The sequence below is a fragment of the Paramisgurnus dabryanus genome, chromosome 24, assembly GCF_030506205.2.
Source record: "Paramisgurnus dabryanus chromosome 24, PD_genome_1.1, whole genome shotgun sequence".
NCBI classification, from domain to species: Eukaryota; Metazoa; Chordata; class Actinopteri; order Cypriniformes; family Cobitidae; genus Paramisgurnus; species Paramisgurnus dabryanus.
The window spans coordinates 26,168,703-26,183,809 of record NC_133360.1 but is presented as its reverse complement, the minus strand read 5'-3'; the positions used below and the strand labels follow the sequence as shown (position 1 = coordinate 26,183,809).

The following is a 15,107-nucleotide window of genomic DNA, read 5'->3' as shown; positions in this document are numbered from 1 at the left end:
TCAACAAAGTTTTATTTGTCTGTAATGTGTGTACTGAACCTTTAATTGTGTTTTTCGTCTGTAATGTGTGTACTGTACCTTTAATCGTTTTTTTTTTCGACAGAAACGGGATGGCTGCTGCTAACAGTGACATTTTACATAGATCAACCCTGAGTGTTTACAATGTGAGTCTTGTATTTCTCAATTTTAGCTGTAATGGCTTAATGAGAATGCTTATAAATTATGCAAATGAATTTCACGGGTTGCTGGAGTGCTTTATAATGGTTAATCACGACTTTCTGCGGTCAGGTGTTTCTGTATGACTGACTAAGTTACTACAATTTTCCTAAATTTATTGGACCGTTGTTCTAGGAAAATTATTACTGTGCTAGTTTTACGTTAGCAAAGGGTTAAACCAGTTAAATATACCACAATAATAAATATTTAATGTCCATTCATTTATTTATTTTCAAAGTACACTAGTGCTGGGCAAAGATTAATCGCGATTAATCGCATACAAAATAAAAATGCATAATATATGTGTGTGTACTGTGTGTAATTATTATGTATATTTGACAACACACACATACATATATTTATTTCAGAATTTTTTTAATATATATATATATATATATATATATATATATATATATATATATATATATATATTAAAAAAATTCTGAAATAAATATATGTATGTGTTGGCATACTTTCTTCAGTTGAACACAAACTATTTTATATTAAAATACCCTAATTTTATCTTCAGTAGGTTAATGTTTGTTTTCTGAAGTGAACCGATATTTTAAGCTTACTTGGCGAAGTTAAAATCCACAAAGTGCTAAATTCAAATATGTTCACATGTCATTAACATCAATATTTTATTGTTTCATTGTTATCTTTAGCTGCGTCGAAGCAATTTTATCCATTAGCCCGAATCAAGTTCTGGCCGAGGATCCTGTTTATGGTGGGACGCCTCTACATTGGGCCAAAACCGCTGAGGTCTGGAATACTCAAAAGTTTGTTCATATTACCCAAGGAATCAACAGCTTACCGACTACCCTGCCTTGTTTTTCGTAGATGAGTCGTCTACTGCTAGATCGAGGGTGTAATGTTAACTACCTGAGCAAAACTGGAGAGAGTCCATTACACATCCTAACCAAGAGGGGGCGCTTTGAGGCTGCAATGACATTGCTGACCCATGGAGCCGACCCCAATATTAAGGGCCAGGATGGAAATACAGCTCTTCACCTTGCTATGAAGGTGTCAGCCATGAAATAAAGAAATATCTGGATCATATTTAACCCTTTTAAAAAATATGTTGACGTACCCATTTGCCTTCCATAGTAGGAAAAACAAGCCAATGGGTACCATCAGCTGTGTGCTCACCATCATTTATGTCTCTTCTACAGTTGGATCACATGGACCTGATTAAAGCTCTCATGGTGTTTGGAGCGGACGTCGAGGTTTACAATGATCTCGGAGAGACACCGGGACTCATCGCGGCCCGCACCAGCAAGGGTGAGAGGAGAAGGGATGATTTTAGATGTGTATGAGAAATTGGAAACACCTCAAACCAGTGTAGGACAATGAGGTTAAGCTCTCAACTTTTTAAAGTTGTAGAACCGTCTAAATAAATGTGCTGCATGACATCATATAGGGTGTATGCATGCAACCATAATCTCATCTAACAATCCAAAATGCATTATAAATTCATATTGAGCACAATCATAGACTTTTCCCAAAAAAGTTGCTGTTAATTTACTCACTTTCAGGCCATCCAAGATGTAGGTGGGATTATATCTTTTGGAGAACCTTGGTGATTTATAAAATGCAAGTGCCATTTCTTTAAAGGGGCCATTTCACAAGACTTTTTTAAGATTTAAAATAAATCTTTGATGTCCCCAGACTAAGTATGTGAAGTTTTAGCTCATAATACCTCACAGATAATTTATTATAACATTTTAAAATTGACACTTTGTTGTTGCGAACAAAAAACTACCGTTTTTGCATGTGTCCTTTAAAATGCAAATGAGCTAATGAAATGCAATAACTGATCCCTATAACGGTGGTTTGTTGAAATTGAAACTCTATTGTGCTGTCAATTTTTTTTCTCTCAACTTAATGGCAGTGCCATCGTTGGATAGTGTAGATTAATGGGCAATATTATTACAATAAGATCCCCTTCTGACATCACAAGGGGAGCCAAATTTCAATTAACTCTTTTTTCACAAAACTTAGTTACTGGGTTATTCTTTTTTTACATTTTCTAGGTTGATAGAATCAATGGGGATTCAAATATGGAAAAAGTCAGATTTTCATGATATGTCCCCTTTAAGATAAAAAAAAGCAGAAACGGGCAAAAAATCAATCCCCGTAGCTCAATGTGTTATTTTGAGGTCTTATAAAGCAAAATGATGGACTTTTAAAAGAAACTAAACATTATTTGCAACATTATAGCCTGTAATTCATAGCCTCCGGTCCTTACCGTGTCTAGGTGAGTCTGAAACGTGAGCCATGTGACGCATAATGATGAATGTGCATCTTGGGTGTCCTCAAGACGCATAATGGTGAATGTGCATTTTGGGTTTCCTCATAGTGAGCAGGTTACCAGTAAATTGTCTTTTTTGGATAAACTATCGGACCACACATACATTTTTTTTTTTAAAGTAATACAATAGTTGGATCTGGAATCTTTTATCAGTAAAATAACACTTTATAATATAATATATAGCGGGGAAAATAATTATTTGACACATCAGCATTTTTATCAGTAAGGGGATTTGTAAGTGGGCCATTGACACAAAAGTTCCACCAGATGTAGCCATCAAGCCAAATATTGAATTCATACAAAGAAATCTGAACATTTAAGTATACAAGTTGAGTCATAATAAGTAAAGTGAAATGACACAGGGAATAAGTATTGAACGCACTTTGTAAAAAAGCCGCTGTTGGTGATTACAGCTTCTAGACACCTCTTGTATGGAGAGACCAGTCGTCTGCATTGCTCAGGAGTGATTCTGGCCCATTCTTCCACACAAATGGTCTTTAAATCTTGAAGGTTCTTTGGGCCTCTTTTATAAACTTTGATCTTTAGTTCCCTCCATAGATTTTCTATGGGATTTAGGTCGGGTGATTGACTGGGCCATTTTAATACTTATTTTCCCCACTGTAGATATTTTTGATAAGTTTATAGTAAATACATATGTTTGGAAAACAAGTCTTGGTGTTTTGTACAGTAGGAACCGTTTGAGTTATAATGAAAAAAACCTCATGTTTGTTTTTGCTCATATGTCTGTTTGTTCGCAATGCCTGTTTTCTATTCATGCCCTATTGTTTGTTTGCATTGTGTGGGTGCGCCTGTATGCATGTCTTTAACCCTCTGCTAATATTGAAGGGCCCAACCGCAAGGTGCTCTTGAACATGCTGTGTAGTGTAGGGGTTGAACGGTGTCACCCCCCCTCCCGCGACACCCCTCCCCCAAGAGTCAGCAAAGCTCCGCCTCCTGCTCTAGGTAAAACCCCACCCTCAAAACCTCTGGGAACCCGTTAAAACCTGTCCTTCAGTTCCTGTCTTCCTGCGACCATAAACTGTGGCTCTGTTCCAATATTTCCAATGCACAATAGCGTTCCTACAGCATGAAAATACATTTGAATATACTGAACAATACTTTGCCATTAATAATGCATATTTAAAGTCAATATTATCTCCGCAGAGGTGTTCACAATGCTTGTTGCAGTGCATTTTAGGATTGCCTATTCTACAAAGAATACATGTGATGCCGTGCTGGGTTTTTGGACTAAAATATCTTAGCCTGCTGCATAATCTACCTTTTAAATTAGTTTAAAACGTATCTTTAATCTCTTAAAGGATGAACACAACTCGCTAGAAGTTGGAACAGAGCCTAAAAATCAGAAATGTGTATTCTTCTGCTATCGATTTTTTTATATTTTCATCTCTCCCCAGAAATAAGAGTTTAATTTCCTCAGTTTTTCTTTATTTCTGCCACTGCTTGTATTTGTAGACCTAATTCTTTTATGTGACACTTTTCCATGTGCTTGAAGAAACCGTAGATATAAATACCTAGATGCCACATTACATTACATTTAGCTGATCCAAATACATCCGCAGAACTGGTTTCAATTTGTAAAATTTCCAAATTATGCTCATTAGAAATAATCACAACCAAACTTACCGACAGTTCATTTGTCAATAATTTTTGAACGCCTTAAATGTTTAAATATAATCTGTGTCCCAATTCAAAGCCTACAAAATTTGTAGGACGTATTCTAAGACTGATTGCATCACAGATGCTTAAAAATGAAGACTCATAATGCGTCCTAATTTCTCCGCGCTGTTAAGAATTGAACAAATAGATCCTTCAGCCGAGGCTATCCCACGATTTACATGTAACCCATGTAACGACTGAATATAGTGGCTGGATATTTTAAAATAAACATTTAAAACCTTTATTAAATAAAAGTGTTTATTTAGCTGAAAATATTTTTCTTGTCACTGTTTTAGTATTATAAGTTATGTTTTGTAATAATAATATTCTGCGTATGTTGCGTGTATTTTTATTTTGATATACTGTTGGTTAGTTTAATCCACATTAACGTTACATATTTTCTAAAATTAAATAAATATTTTGTCATATTTCTTTTTATAAGTCAGAAACGTCTTTGCTGTGTCCTGCTAGCAGGCGCGGTGGGAGCGTGTAGCAGGTGACGCAACTTATGGGTCCTCTGAAGGCTAGACCGTCTTATTTCAGTTCTTTTCGTGGACTATGGAGGTTGCGACTTTTGAATGCTCGTCTTTTGAGTCCTTAGTAGGTCGCAGCCTTCAAATTGGGACACAGCTATAGACGGTTTCATCAGATGCATACACATTGTTGCTGTTACGCTTCTAAAATGGAATTTAACTTCTGGTCTCTGTTTGTTTAATGGTCTTACTAGTGGCTAAACTGAAATCTGGAACCTCTATTTGTTCCAAAAAAGCCATTTGTTTGTGTTGTTACTGCTGAAACTGTCTATAGCGAACAACATATTGATGTTTCACATTAATTGGAATCTAGGTATTGTAAATCTATGATAAAATCAACTTGTCTATATTTAGATGTGTGTATGTGCTGAAGTTTATCTTATTCGTCACTACTTTCACATCTCTGTTGTGATCGACCAACAGGGTTTGATGACATTGTGCATGTGGCGGCAGCTGTTGCTGCCATGAGCAGAGGATATACAGAGGTAGACGGGCCCGAGAGAGGATGCAAGAAGTATGTGTTAGAGTTTGTATGCATGCTTTAAAGATATAGATAGTATCAGTTAGATTAGACCATGTACACAGAATAATCTCTCGCTTTCTGATTTTTTCTAAGAATGGAGAGATTGCTGTGCCTTGATGGTGGAGGAATAAAGGGTCTGGTTCTGATCCAGTTGTTGATCGCTCTGGAGAAAGGGTCAGGTCGGCCCATTAGGGAACTCTTTGACTGGGTTTCTGGAACCAGCACTGGGGGCATTTTGGCCTTAGCTATTGTACACGGTGAGCAGATGTGAATCATCTAGTCCAAATCCCAAAACACCATAACACAAATCAAAATGTCATATATTAAGTAAATAGAGTCCCTAACTAACATGCAAACTAAGGTTAGTAGTTTGCCACAATGGGTGTTGTGTAATGCAGCACAGTAGCAACACAGGGTAACTAACATTTAGAGTTATAACTAGTATTAGTTTTGTTGTAAAGCATGTACACTTAAAAAAAAACGTTGGTTTAACTTAAAAAATGAAGTTACCTGGGTGCCTTAAAATTTTGAATTGATTACATTTAAAAATATTAGTTGACACAACAATTTTTACACAGCTATTTTTAAGTTGAATTAACTCAAAATGTTAAAGCTTTAAACCAGGTAACTCACTTTTTTAAGTTGAACCAACAAATCTTTTTTACAGTGTATAACCTTTCTGTTTGATTGTTTTTGTGTACGCGAGCAGGTAAATCGATGGAGTATCTGCGCTGTTTGTACTTCAGAATGAAGGAAGAGGTGTTTAAAGGCCCCCGGCCGTATGAGTCTGGGCCACTGGAAGATTTTCTCAAGAAAGAGTTTGGGGAGAATACCAAGATGGCGGATGTCACACACCCAAAGTTTGTACAATTTCAGTCAAATGGTGCTTTTTATGTTATGCGTACCTGTATGGTACATAGGAATAGATTTTGGCTACTATGAAAACTTTATAAATGCCCTAACAACCACCCAGGACATCTTAGCAACATCTAGCTACAGTTTTACCCAAAAAAGTTTATCAAACCACTAGGAACCACAGTAAATTCATGAACAATGCTCTGTGAAAGAGGTTACTGTATGTATTAAACAACAACCCAGAAAATGACTTAAAGGGATAGTTCACCTAAAAATTAAAATAATGTCATTAATGTCGTTCCAAACTCGTAAGACCTCTGTTCATCTTCGGAACACAGTTTAAGATGTTTTAGATTAAGTCTAAACGCTTTCTGACCCTCCATCATAAATCTAAGATATACTGTCCATGTCCAGAAAGGTAATAAAAACATCATTAAAGTAGTCCATGTGACATCAGTGGGTCAGTTAGAATGTGTTGAAGCATCGAAAATACATTTTGGTCCCAAAATAACAAAAATTACGACTTTATTCAGCATTGTCTTCTCTTCCGGTTCTGATGTGAACCGCGTGCACGAGTATATAGTCCCTAACTAACATGCAAACTAAGGTTAGTAGTTTGCCACAACAGGTGTTGTATAATACAGCACAGTAGCAACACAGGGTAACTAATATTTAGAGTTATTACTAGTATTAGTATTACACGTGACTGCAGTGACGCGACTGACGTGTTATCTGGTGCGCCCCAGCTTTTTTTGTGCACCCAAGCTTCATTTACAGTCTGAGGGAGACGCTCCGAAAAACGTACAGATATGAAATTTGGTAGGGTCATCTATCACCTCAAGCCCTACAAAAAAACTCTAAACCCCACAGGAAGTCGGCCATTTTGAATTTTCGCTGTTCCAATTTTCATTTTGTGATTTCTGTGTAAATTTTGGCATTTCCAGGCTTCATACTTTTACAAACTCCTCCTAAAGATTTGATCAAATCATCATCATATTTGGTCAATCTCATCTAAAGGCCTTTGCGATGTTAAATTGCAAAGATCTTGACTTTTCGTTGGTGGGTATGTCTGTGGCGGCTTGACAAATTTTGGCGTTTTTGCCATGAAACAGGAAGTGGCTCTAACTCAGGCATACAATATCAAATCTGACCCACGCTTCACATGTTTGATAAGGGTCTTGGCCTGAACACATTTCAATGCCAATTTTCAGTTACAGTCATAGCACCACCTAGAGGCAGCAGGAAATTACATGTTTTACGCTATGATTTACTGCTCTTAGAGATTTAATCAAATCATCTTAACCCTGGAGAACCCAAGAACCCTTCTCTTAGCATCAATTAACATTTGCCAAATTTGACCAGGGTTAAATTCATATCCCCCTGGTTCACAGCTTTACTAAGGCCATAGGGTGACAGTAACCATACGTGCGAGGGCCCTACCATATTTAACTATATTTAATATAGTTTCTACTTCTCAGGGTGATGGTGACTAGCGTACTTGCAGACAGGCATCCAGGAGAACTGCATCTGTTTAGAAATTACGACCCACCGGTCCTGCAAAGAAGCCCTCCGTACACGTCTACGGCCACGTTTAAACCCCTAACTGTACCACAAGGTAACTCTTGCTCTCTTGTATGTTTATTTTCTAGCTGTCGTTACGTTTATTAATCTTAAAATCACCTTGCCAAAGTCTGACACCCTCAGGGTTTATCAGTCATCTACCTCAAATGATGCGTGAAGTTTTATTGTCGCTGTTGCAGGGTGGGAGGATGAAGATGTTTTGGTAGTAGGATATTCTCGACCTCCCAGAAAGCGTAGGAAGGTGACAGACGAAGGTGTGTGTGTGAGAGAGAGAGAGAGAGAGAGTGTACTGTATGTTAATGGAAAGGTCACAGTTTATAAGATTTCTGGTGATTATATCGCACAGTTGCACTGGAGCCGTTTGTTTGTTTAGTGCGAGGGGAATCATCCGTTACTCTTTTTCTTTTAACTACTCCAAGTTTATCTCTTCTCTCAGAACAATTAGTTTGGCGTGCCGCCCGCTCCAGCGGAGCCGCTCCTACGTATTTTCGGCCAATGGGTCGCTTTCTGGATGGAGGTCTGCTGGCCAATAACCCGACGCTAGATGCCATGACGGAAATGCATCAGTACAACAAAGCCCTAAAGGCACAGGTCTGTTACACCTCTTTCATAGCGAACAAATAAAATGTCCACTGTATTTCATTCACAATACCTTCTTCGTCAGGGCCGTGAGATGGAGGTTTGCAGGTTAGGTGTGGTGGTCTCATTGGGTACCGGTAAACCACCACAGGTTGCTGTGACCTCGGTGGACGTTTTCAGGCCTTCGAACCCTCTGGAGCTCGCCAAGACCTTCTTTGGAGTCAAAGAACTGGGCAAGATGCTTGTGGACTGTGTGAGTTTACACGGCCTTAAAGGGCGTAACTATGTACCCTCCTGTCAGATTTACACTACTTGCGCGAGTCCAAGCAACCCTATACACTAGCAATGTGCTAACAACTACATGCTAGTCATCTAGCAATGCTCAGCATCAACACAGAGATTTGTAGAGATTTTAAAATGTCACGAGGAACAAACTGTGATTGGTCAGATGGTCATTTCCTGTCTATGTGGGTTCCTGACCTGAAAGTTAGTTTGTGTTAGAGTAATAACAATGTTTTAGGCTTTATTGTGATGTTCAGATTGTGTAGCGCTGTTGTTATTTTTGATGAAACTCTTGTGTTTTGTGTTTCTCAGTGCACAGACTCAGATGGCTGTGCGGTGGACCGTGCGAGCGCCTGGTGTGAGATGGCCGATATAAACTATCACAGGTTAGTAGGCTACACGTCGTTCTCTCAATGATAATGAGTTTGTTGTAATAAAGTGCGAGAGAAGAAATCATCCCTTATTCACAGCTTTAATGGTTATGGTGCTTCATGTACTGCAGATCTGTATGCTGAACTGTGAGCTAATGCTGACCTCTCTTTCTCTCTCTCTTCTCTTGTCTTTTCTTTATTCCTCTCTTTTATCATAATGTGCATTGCTCTGACTTATGACCTCACCTGTTTTCATTTCAATAAATAAAAATAAATCTTATTTTTCCTTTAATTTCATTGTACTACTTTCTTTGTTTTTTCCTTTCCTTTTTACTTCTGCCTCCTTGATGTGTACTTTCTTTCTTTTTGCTTCCTTTATTCCTTTCTTTAATTTTTTTCTTTACCTTTTTACTCCTCTCTTCCTGAATTGCATTCATCCATCTACTTTTCCTTTGTTTGTTTTCTTTATTTCATTCATTCGTTCGGTCATTTTTTCCCTCTCCTGCTTTCTTCCTTCCTTCCTTCCTTCATTTTCTTTCTTTCCACTGTGCTTTCTTCCTTACTTGTTTTATTCTCTTCCTTTCTTGCTTCCTTCCTTGTTTTACTTTCTTTCCTTCTTTGTTTTATTTTCGTTCTTTCCTTCCTTCCTTCCTTCCTTGTTAAATTTTCTTGCATTCCTTCCTTATTTCTTCCCTTTTTTTCTTTTTGCTTCCTTTATTTCTTAAATTTTTTTTCACTTTTTACTTTTCTTTTCCTGAATTGCATTCATGCATCTAATTTTCCTTTGTTTTCTTTCTTTCTTTCTTTCTTTCATTAATTCGGTCGTTCATTGTTTCCTGCCTTGCTTTCTCCCTTTCTTGCTTCCTTCCATGTTTAACTTACTTTCTTTCTTTTTTTTCCTTTCCTTCCTTCCTTCCTTTCCTCTTTCCTTGTTTTATTTTCTTTATTTCCTTTCCTTCCTTGCTTGTTAAATTTTCTTGTCTTCCTTCCTTCCTTCTCCCCTTTCTTTCTTTTTGCTTTCTTTATTTATTTATTTCTTTAATTTTTTTTCACTTTTTACTTTTCTCTTCCTGAATTGCATTCATCCATCTAATTTTCCTTCATTTTCTTTCTTTCTTTCTTTCTTTCTTTCATTTATTCATTCATTCATTCGGTCGGTCGTTCGTTGTTTCCTGCCTTGCTTCCTTCCTTTCTTGCTTCCTTCATTTTCTTTCTTTTCATCCGTGCTTGCTTCCTTGCTGTTTTATTTTCTTTCCTTCCTTCCTTTCCTCTTTCCTTGTTTTATTTTCTTTATTTCCTTTCCTTCTTTGCTTGTTAAATTTTCTTGCCTTCCTTCCTTCCTTCTCCCCTTTCTTTCTTTTTGCTTTCTTTATTTCTTTCTTAATTTCTTTCTTAATTTTTTTTTCACTTTTTACTTTTCTCTTCCTGAATTGCATTCATCCATCTAATTTTCCTTCATTTTCTTTCTTTCTTTCTTTCTTTCTTTCTCTCTTTCATTCATTCATTCATTCATTTATTCATTCATTCATTCGGTCGGTCGTTCGTTGTTTCCTGCCTTGCGTCCTTCCTTTCTTGCTTCCTTTATTTTCTTTCTTTTCATCCGTGCTTGCTTCCTTGCTTGTTTAATTTTCTTTCTTTCTTTCTTCCTTGCTTTATTAATTTCTTTTTTACATTTCATTAATCCTTTATTAAATTCTTGTTTCCTTCCTTCCCTTCTTTATTTCATTATTTTATTTTATCATTTTCCTTTTTTACTTCTCTTTTTCTCCCTTCCTGAATTGTAATCTGTCATCAATCTACTCCTTCCTTCCTGCCATCCTTCCTTAATTACTTTCTTTCTTGTTTTATTTTTTATTTTCTTTCCTTTCTTCCTTGTTTTCTTTTCTTTCCTTCTTTAATTTCTTCCTTGTTTTATTTTCTTTTTCCTTTCTTGTGTTTTTTCTTTCCTTTTTTCCTTCCTCTAATGTTTTTTTTTATTCCTTCCATGTTTCCTTTTTATCCTTATCCTTCCTTCTTCCTTCCTTCCTTGTTTTATTTTCTTATTTTCCATCCTTACTTCCTCTCTTGTTTTATTTTCCTTCCTTTCTCATTCCTCCCTTTATTCATTTCTTTCTTTTTGCTACCTTTATTCCTTTCTTAAATTTTTTTTTAACCTTTTACTTATCGCTTCCTGAATTGCATTCATCCATCCATCTACTTTTCCTTCATTTTTTCCCTTTCTTTCTTCTTTGTTTGTTTTCTTTTTTGTTTTCTTTATTTTTTCTTTATTCCTTCATTTATTTCTTCTTTACTTTCCCTTCCTCGTTTATTCGATTCTTGTTTCCTTCTTTCATTTCTTTCACTGAATTGCACCATCTGTCATCCATCTATTCTTCCTTCCTCTCATTCTCTCTCTGTCACTTTTTTCAGGTTGAGTCCTCAGCTGTCTCAAGAGGTGATGTTGGATGAGGTCAGTGACTCTGTGTTGGTTGACATGCTGTGGGAGACTCAGATGTACCTGTATGAGCACAGAGACGTTATACAAACCATCTGCCAGCAGCTGCTGCAGCTCTGACACAACACAAACTCTTACAGATACCTACAAGCTTAATATGCAAAAAAGTTATGCACTTGTTTACATTGGTGTATATAACATATAAAGTTTTATTTGTGTGATACACAAGTTGGACTGAGGTCAAAACGACATACATGAAGTATATGACTATAAAGTATATGAAGAAGAGTGTTGTGAAGTGCTTTACATATTTTTATGGATGCTAATATTCTCAGTATTTCTGTGTGTGTCATTTTCAAAAACAGGGCAAACTTGTAGCTTTCTCTAAATAGTTTTTTATGTAAATGCATTCATTTAACTATTTAACAATCTAAGATTAATGGGGGGATGTTTTTCAATCTATCATGTATTGGATTTGTATACTTGAATTTGTGTATTTCTCAGTCTATGACAGATAGAAGTCGTAATTAAAGATAATACTGAAGTTTCTTTAAACAATGAAGAAGATCAAGCACTCAGTACCTCCTGCATTCCTCATTAGCATTGTTTTGAATTCATTTTTGTTTTGTGTTTTTGTAACATGCTTTTTGTTGACTACCAACAGTTTTTTCATCATGTGTATTTTATACTTGACACTGGAAGTAAATCTGTTGTTTGAAGACCAAACTGACATTTTACCATAACTTGCTGCTGTAGTGTTGTGGGTTTGAAATCTTTTAATGATATGAAGTGATTATAAACCTGAAATATACAAAATAAAAATATTGCACTGATAATGATGCTGCTTTATTGACTACTATTAAATATGAATTACAAATATGTTTATATTAAAAGGAAAATGTCCCTTAAAGAAGTCAAGACAAATCAGTAATGCTCCCACAAATATTTTACATTATATATACATTGCTTGAAGTGCACCTATTTTATTGCTAAAAACAACGTTATTTTGTGTTTTTTGTATAAAACAATGTGCTTGCGTGGTTTATGGTTCGAAAAACACATTATTTTCCACATACAGTACATTTTTGTAGGTCCATATATCCCTCTCTTCCTCAAACGCATTTTGTACAAAACTCATTGATTTGAAAAACTCTGGGTCCCTGATTGGCCAGCTAATCTGTACATTGTGATTGGCCTGAATACCTCTGATGTCAGCCGAAAATGTGACGCTCCTTACAATGTTTGAAAGATTTGCTCACAATGCTAACAGGAGTTAATTTACATGCTGTGAGTCAAAGTGGGAGGAATTATAAAGTCGAAAGTCGGTCTTTACTATAAGGTGACGTCCCCGTTTTCCGGGGACAGTCCTGTTTTTTGGTGTTCTGTCCTCAACTGGAGCTGTCCCACATCCAAAACAACTAGCAAATACACTGAAAAAGTCCGATCAACATTTACCGAACCGGAGCAATCATGTAATGATAATTTTTACCAGCAGAGGGAGCTGCGAGCTACACTTGTTTGGGTGCCACTGCTTTAGCGATGAAGACTTTACTACAAGAAAGCATCATCAAGTTATCATAAGATATAATAACAGTCAAAGTTATCGGGGGTTAAGGTAACTAGTCATGTTAAAAATTTGATATACAGAAATTGTTCAATTAATTAAATTAGAAACACTGCAAAAATTATTCTTGTTTTCAGTACAAATATTGAAAAATACTCAGTAAAATAAGTCTAGTATTTAGACCAAAAATATTACATTTAAGTGAATTTGTGCTTAAACAAGCAAAATAATCTGCCAATAGGGTAAGAAAAAAATGTTGAAATAAGTTTACATTTAATTCAAGAAAAAATAAATAAATACACTGCAAAAAAATAATTTTCAAGAAAACATTTTCTTAGTATTTTTGTCTTGTTTTCAGTAAAAATATCTAAAAATTCTTAAATTAAGATGCTTTTTCTTGATGAACAAAACGACCCAAGAAAATAAGTCTAGTTTTTAGACAAAAAAAATATCAAATTTAAGTGATTTTTTTCTTGAATTTAGTGTTTAATAAAAATGTTTAAGATTTTTTTTGCTTGTTTTATGCAAAAATCACTTAAATTTGATATTTTTGGTCTAAAAACTTGACTTATTTTCTTGGGTCCTTTTGATCATTAAGAAAAAGCATCTTTATTTAAGAATTTTTAGATATTTTTCCTGAAAACAAGACAAAAAATACTAGGATTTTTTTTTCTTGAAAAAATTTTTTTTGCAGTGTATTTCTAAACCCACTGGCAGATTTTTTTTGCTTGTTTTGGGCAAAAATTCACCTAAATTTGATATGTTTTAAAGCTATAGTTTTTTTTTCTTAGGTGATTTTGCAGAAAATGCATCTTGATTTAAGAATTTTTAGATATTTGTAAGCTACTGAAAACAAGACAAAAATACTTATTTTTTGCAGTAAGCCCACAACAATAAAAAGATGAAAACATTCAAAAAAGGTTTTGTCCCCATTTTTTTAATTCATAGATAAAAACAAATAACATTTTAATGATATTTTGATCATTGAATTAGGAAATGTCCCAAGTTTTCATTAAAAAAATCTTGTCATTTTACTTTATTACATCACTAATCCCAGGAAGTAAATTGCCTACAATGTTGCCTACAATCCGAGTGTTTGTTGTAGTCCAAGAAAAGAGATTTACGTTGGAGACGATAACTCGCGTCATCGTTTACTTTGGGGTTTGTACCTCTTGCATATCATTAACATGAACTAATACACACTTACACACCAAAGGAAATGTAAAAACATGAATCGGACCATAGGTGCCCTTTTATTAGACCACCACACAAAGTAACGTTTGTGCCATAAATTAACAGTAAATACAAACGATAATAAATAATGGCTAGTGCGGTAAATACAATATCATAGACAGTTTCACTGCATGCCGTAATTACGCGCCTGGCCCAAAGTAAACTTCTGGTCTGTGCTTGTTTATCTGTCTGGCTATAGAAAGTTTCATCAGTAACAACTTAAACAAGTGGCTTTTCGTGGTCAACACGTAAATTCCGGCAAACTCCGCTAAGAATAAATTACAAAAAAGTACTTTAAACATAGTTTATTTAAGATAAACAACACGACTACTTAGTACATTTGTTATTTTCTACGAGGTATTTGTTCAAGAGTTCAGTTTAGCAACTAGTCAGATCATTAAAAAAACTGAAACCGGAAGTAAAGTTCAGACCAGACGCGTATTACGTTACGGCACGTGCGTCCGATGAAACCGTCTATAGCGACTGACCTCTGGAATAGTGCTGTGTTCAAAATATTGATGCAACGATACATTGTCATGAACTCGTGATGATGCATACAAACATCACATAACATCGGTTAGCGGAAATGCTCTAACAATAGTTTTTATCGACATTTGGAAAACATTGCAAAACCGCAAATCTGTAATAGAAACCAATGAGTGTCTCAATACTGCAGGTCAGCTGTGTAACCACCTTAAGCATTACTCTTACATCTGTTCTCTCAGTTAAAGTGTGTATCTACTGCCCGCCTGTCAGACAGACGCCCTTCTCCTTCACATCATGTCATGAGACGAGTAAATAATTCAAAACCCCGGGCCGTATCGAATGTGGGCTCTCTCTCTCAGCCTCACTCGCCCTATAAGAGTCACTAATAGAGACCCAATACAGACATAAGGAGAGTGTGTGTCATCATACACTCATATTGTGTTTGGTACCTCAGCAGCACGC

General features: G+C 35.8%; 1 protein-coding gene across 1 annotated transcript; it reads left to right on the top strand.

Moving 5' to 3' along the window:
- Positions 1 to 885: 885 nt before the first annotated feature.
- On the top strand, positions 886 to 12,198 carry LOC135741135 (85/88 kDa calcium-independent phospholipase A2-like). Its single transcript, XM_065259779.2, has 12 exons — positions 886 to 978; positions 1,057 to 1,239; positions 1,389 to 1,497; positions 3,374 to 3,490; positions 5,161 to 5,251; positions 5,354 to 5,517; positions 5,970 to 6,120; positions 7,594 to 7,730; positions 8,133 to 8,287; positions 8,361 to 8,528; positions 8,870 to 8,943; positions 11,338 to 12,198. The coding sequence occupies exons 2-12, from the start codon at positions 1,057 to 1,059 to the stop codon at positions 11,480 to 11,482; spliced, it is 1,494 nt and encodes a 497-aa protein (XP_065115851.2). The 5' UTR covers positions 886 to 978; the 3' UTR covers positions 11,483 to 12,198.
- Positions 12,199 to 15,107: the final 2,909 nt, after the last annotated feature.

Bases quoted from the DNA above. Each gene is read 5' to 3' on its own strand.
- LOC135741135 (XM_065259779.2), top strand. From the start codon at position 1,057: ATGAGTCGTCTACTGCTAGATCGAGGGTGTAATGTTAACTACCTGAGC. The intron at 5,252-5,353 runs GTATGTGTTAGA...ATTTTTTCTAAG, and splicing joins CCCGAGAGAGGATGCAAGAA to AATGGAGAGATTGCTGTGCC. The intron at 8,944-11,337 runs GTTAGTAGGCTA...CACTTTTTTCAG, and splicing joins GCCGATATAAACTATCACAG to GTTGAGTCCTCAGCTGTCTC.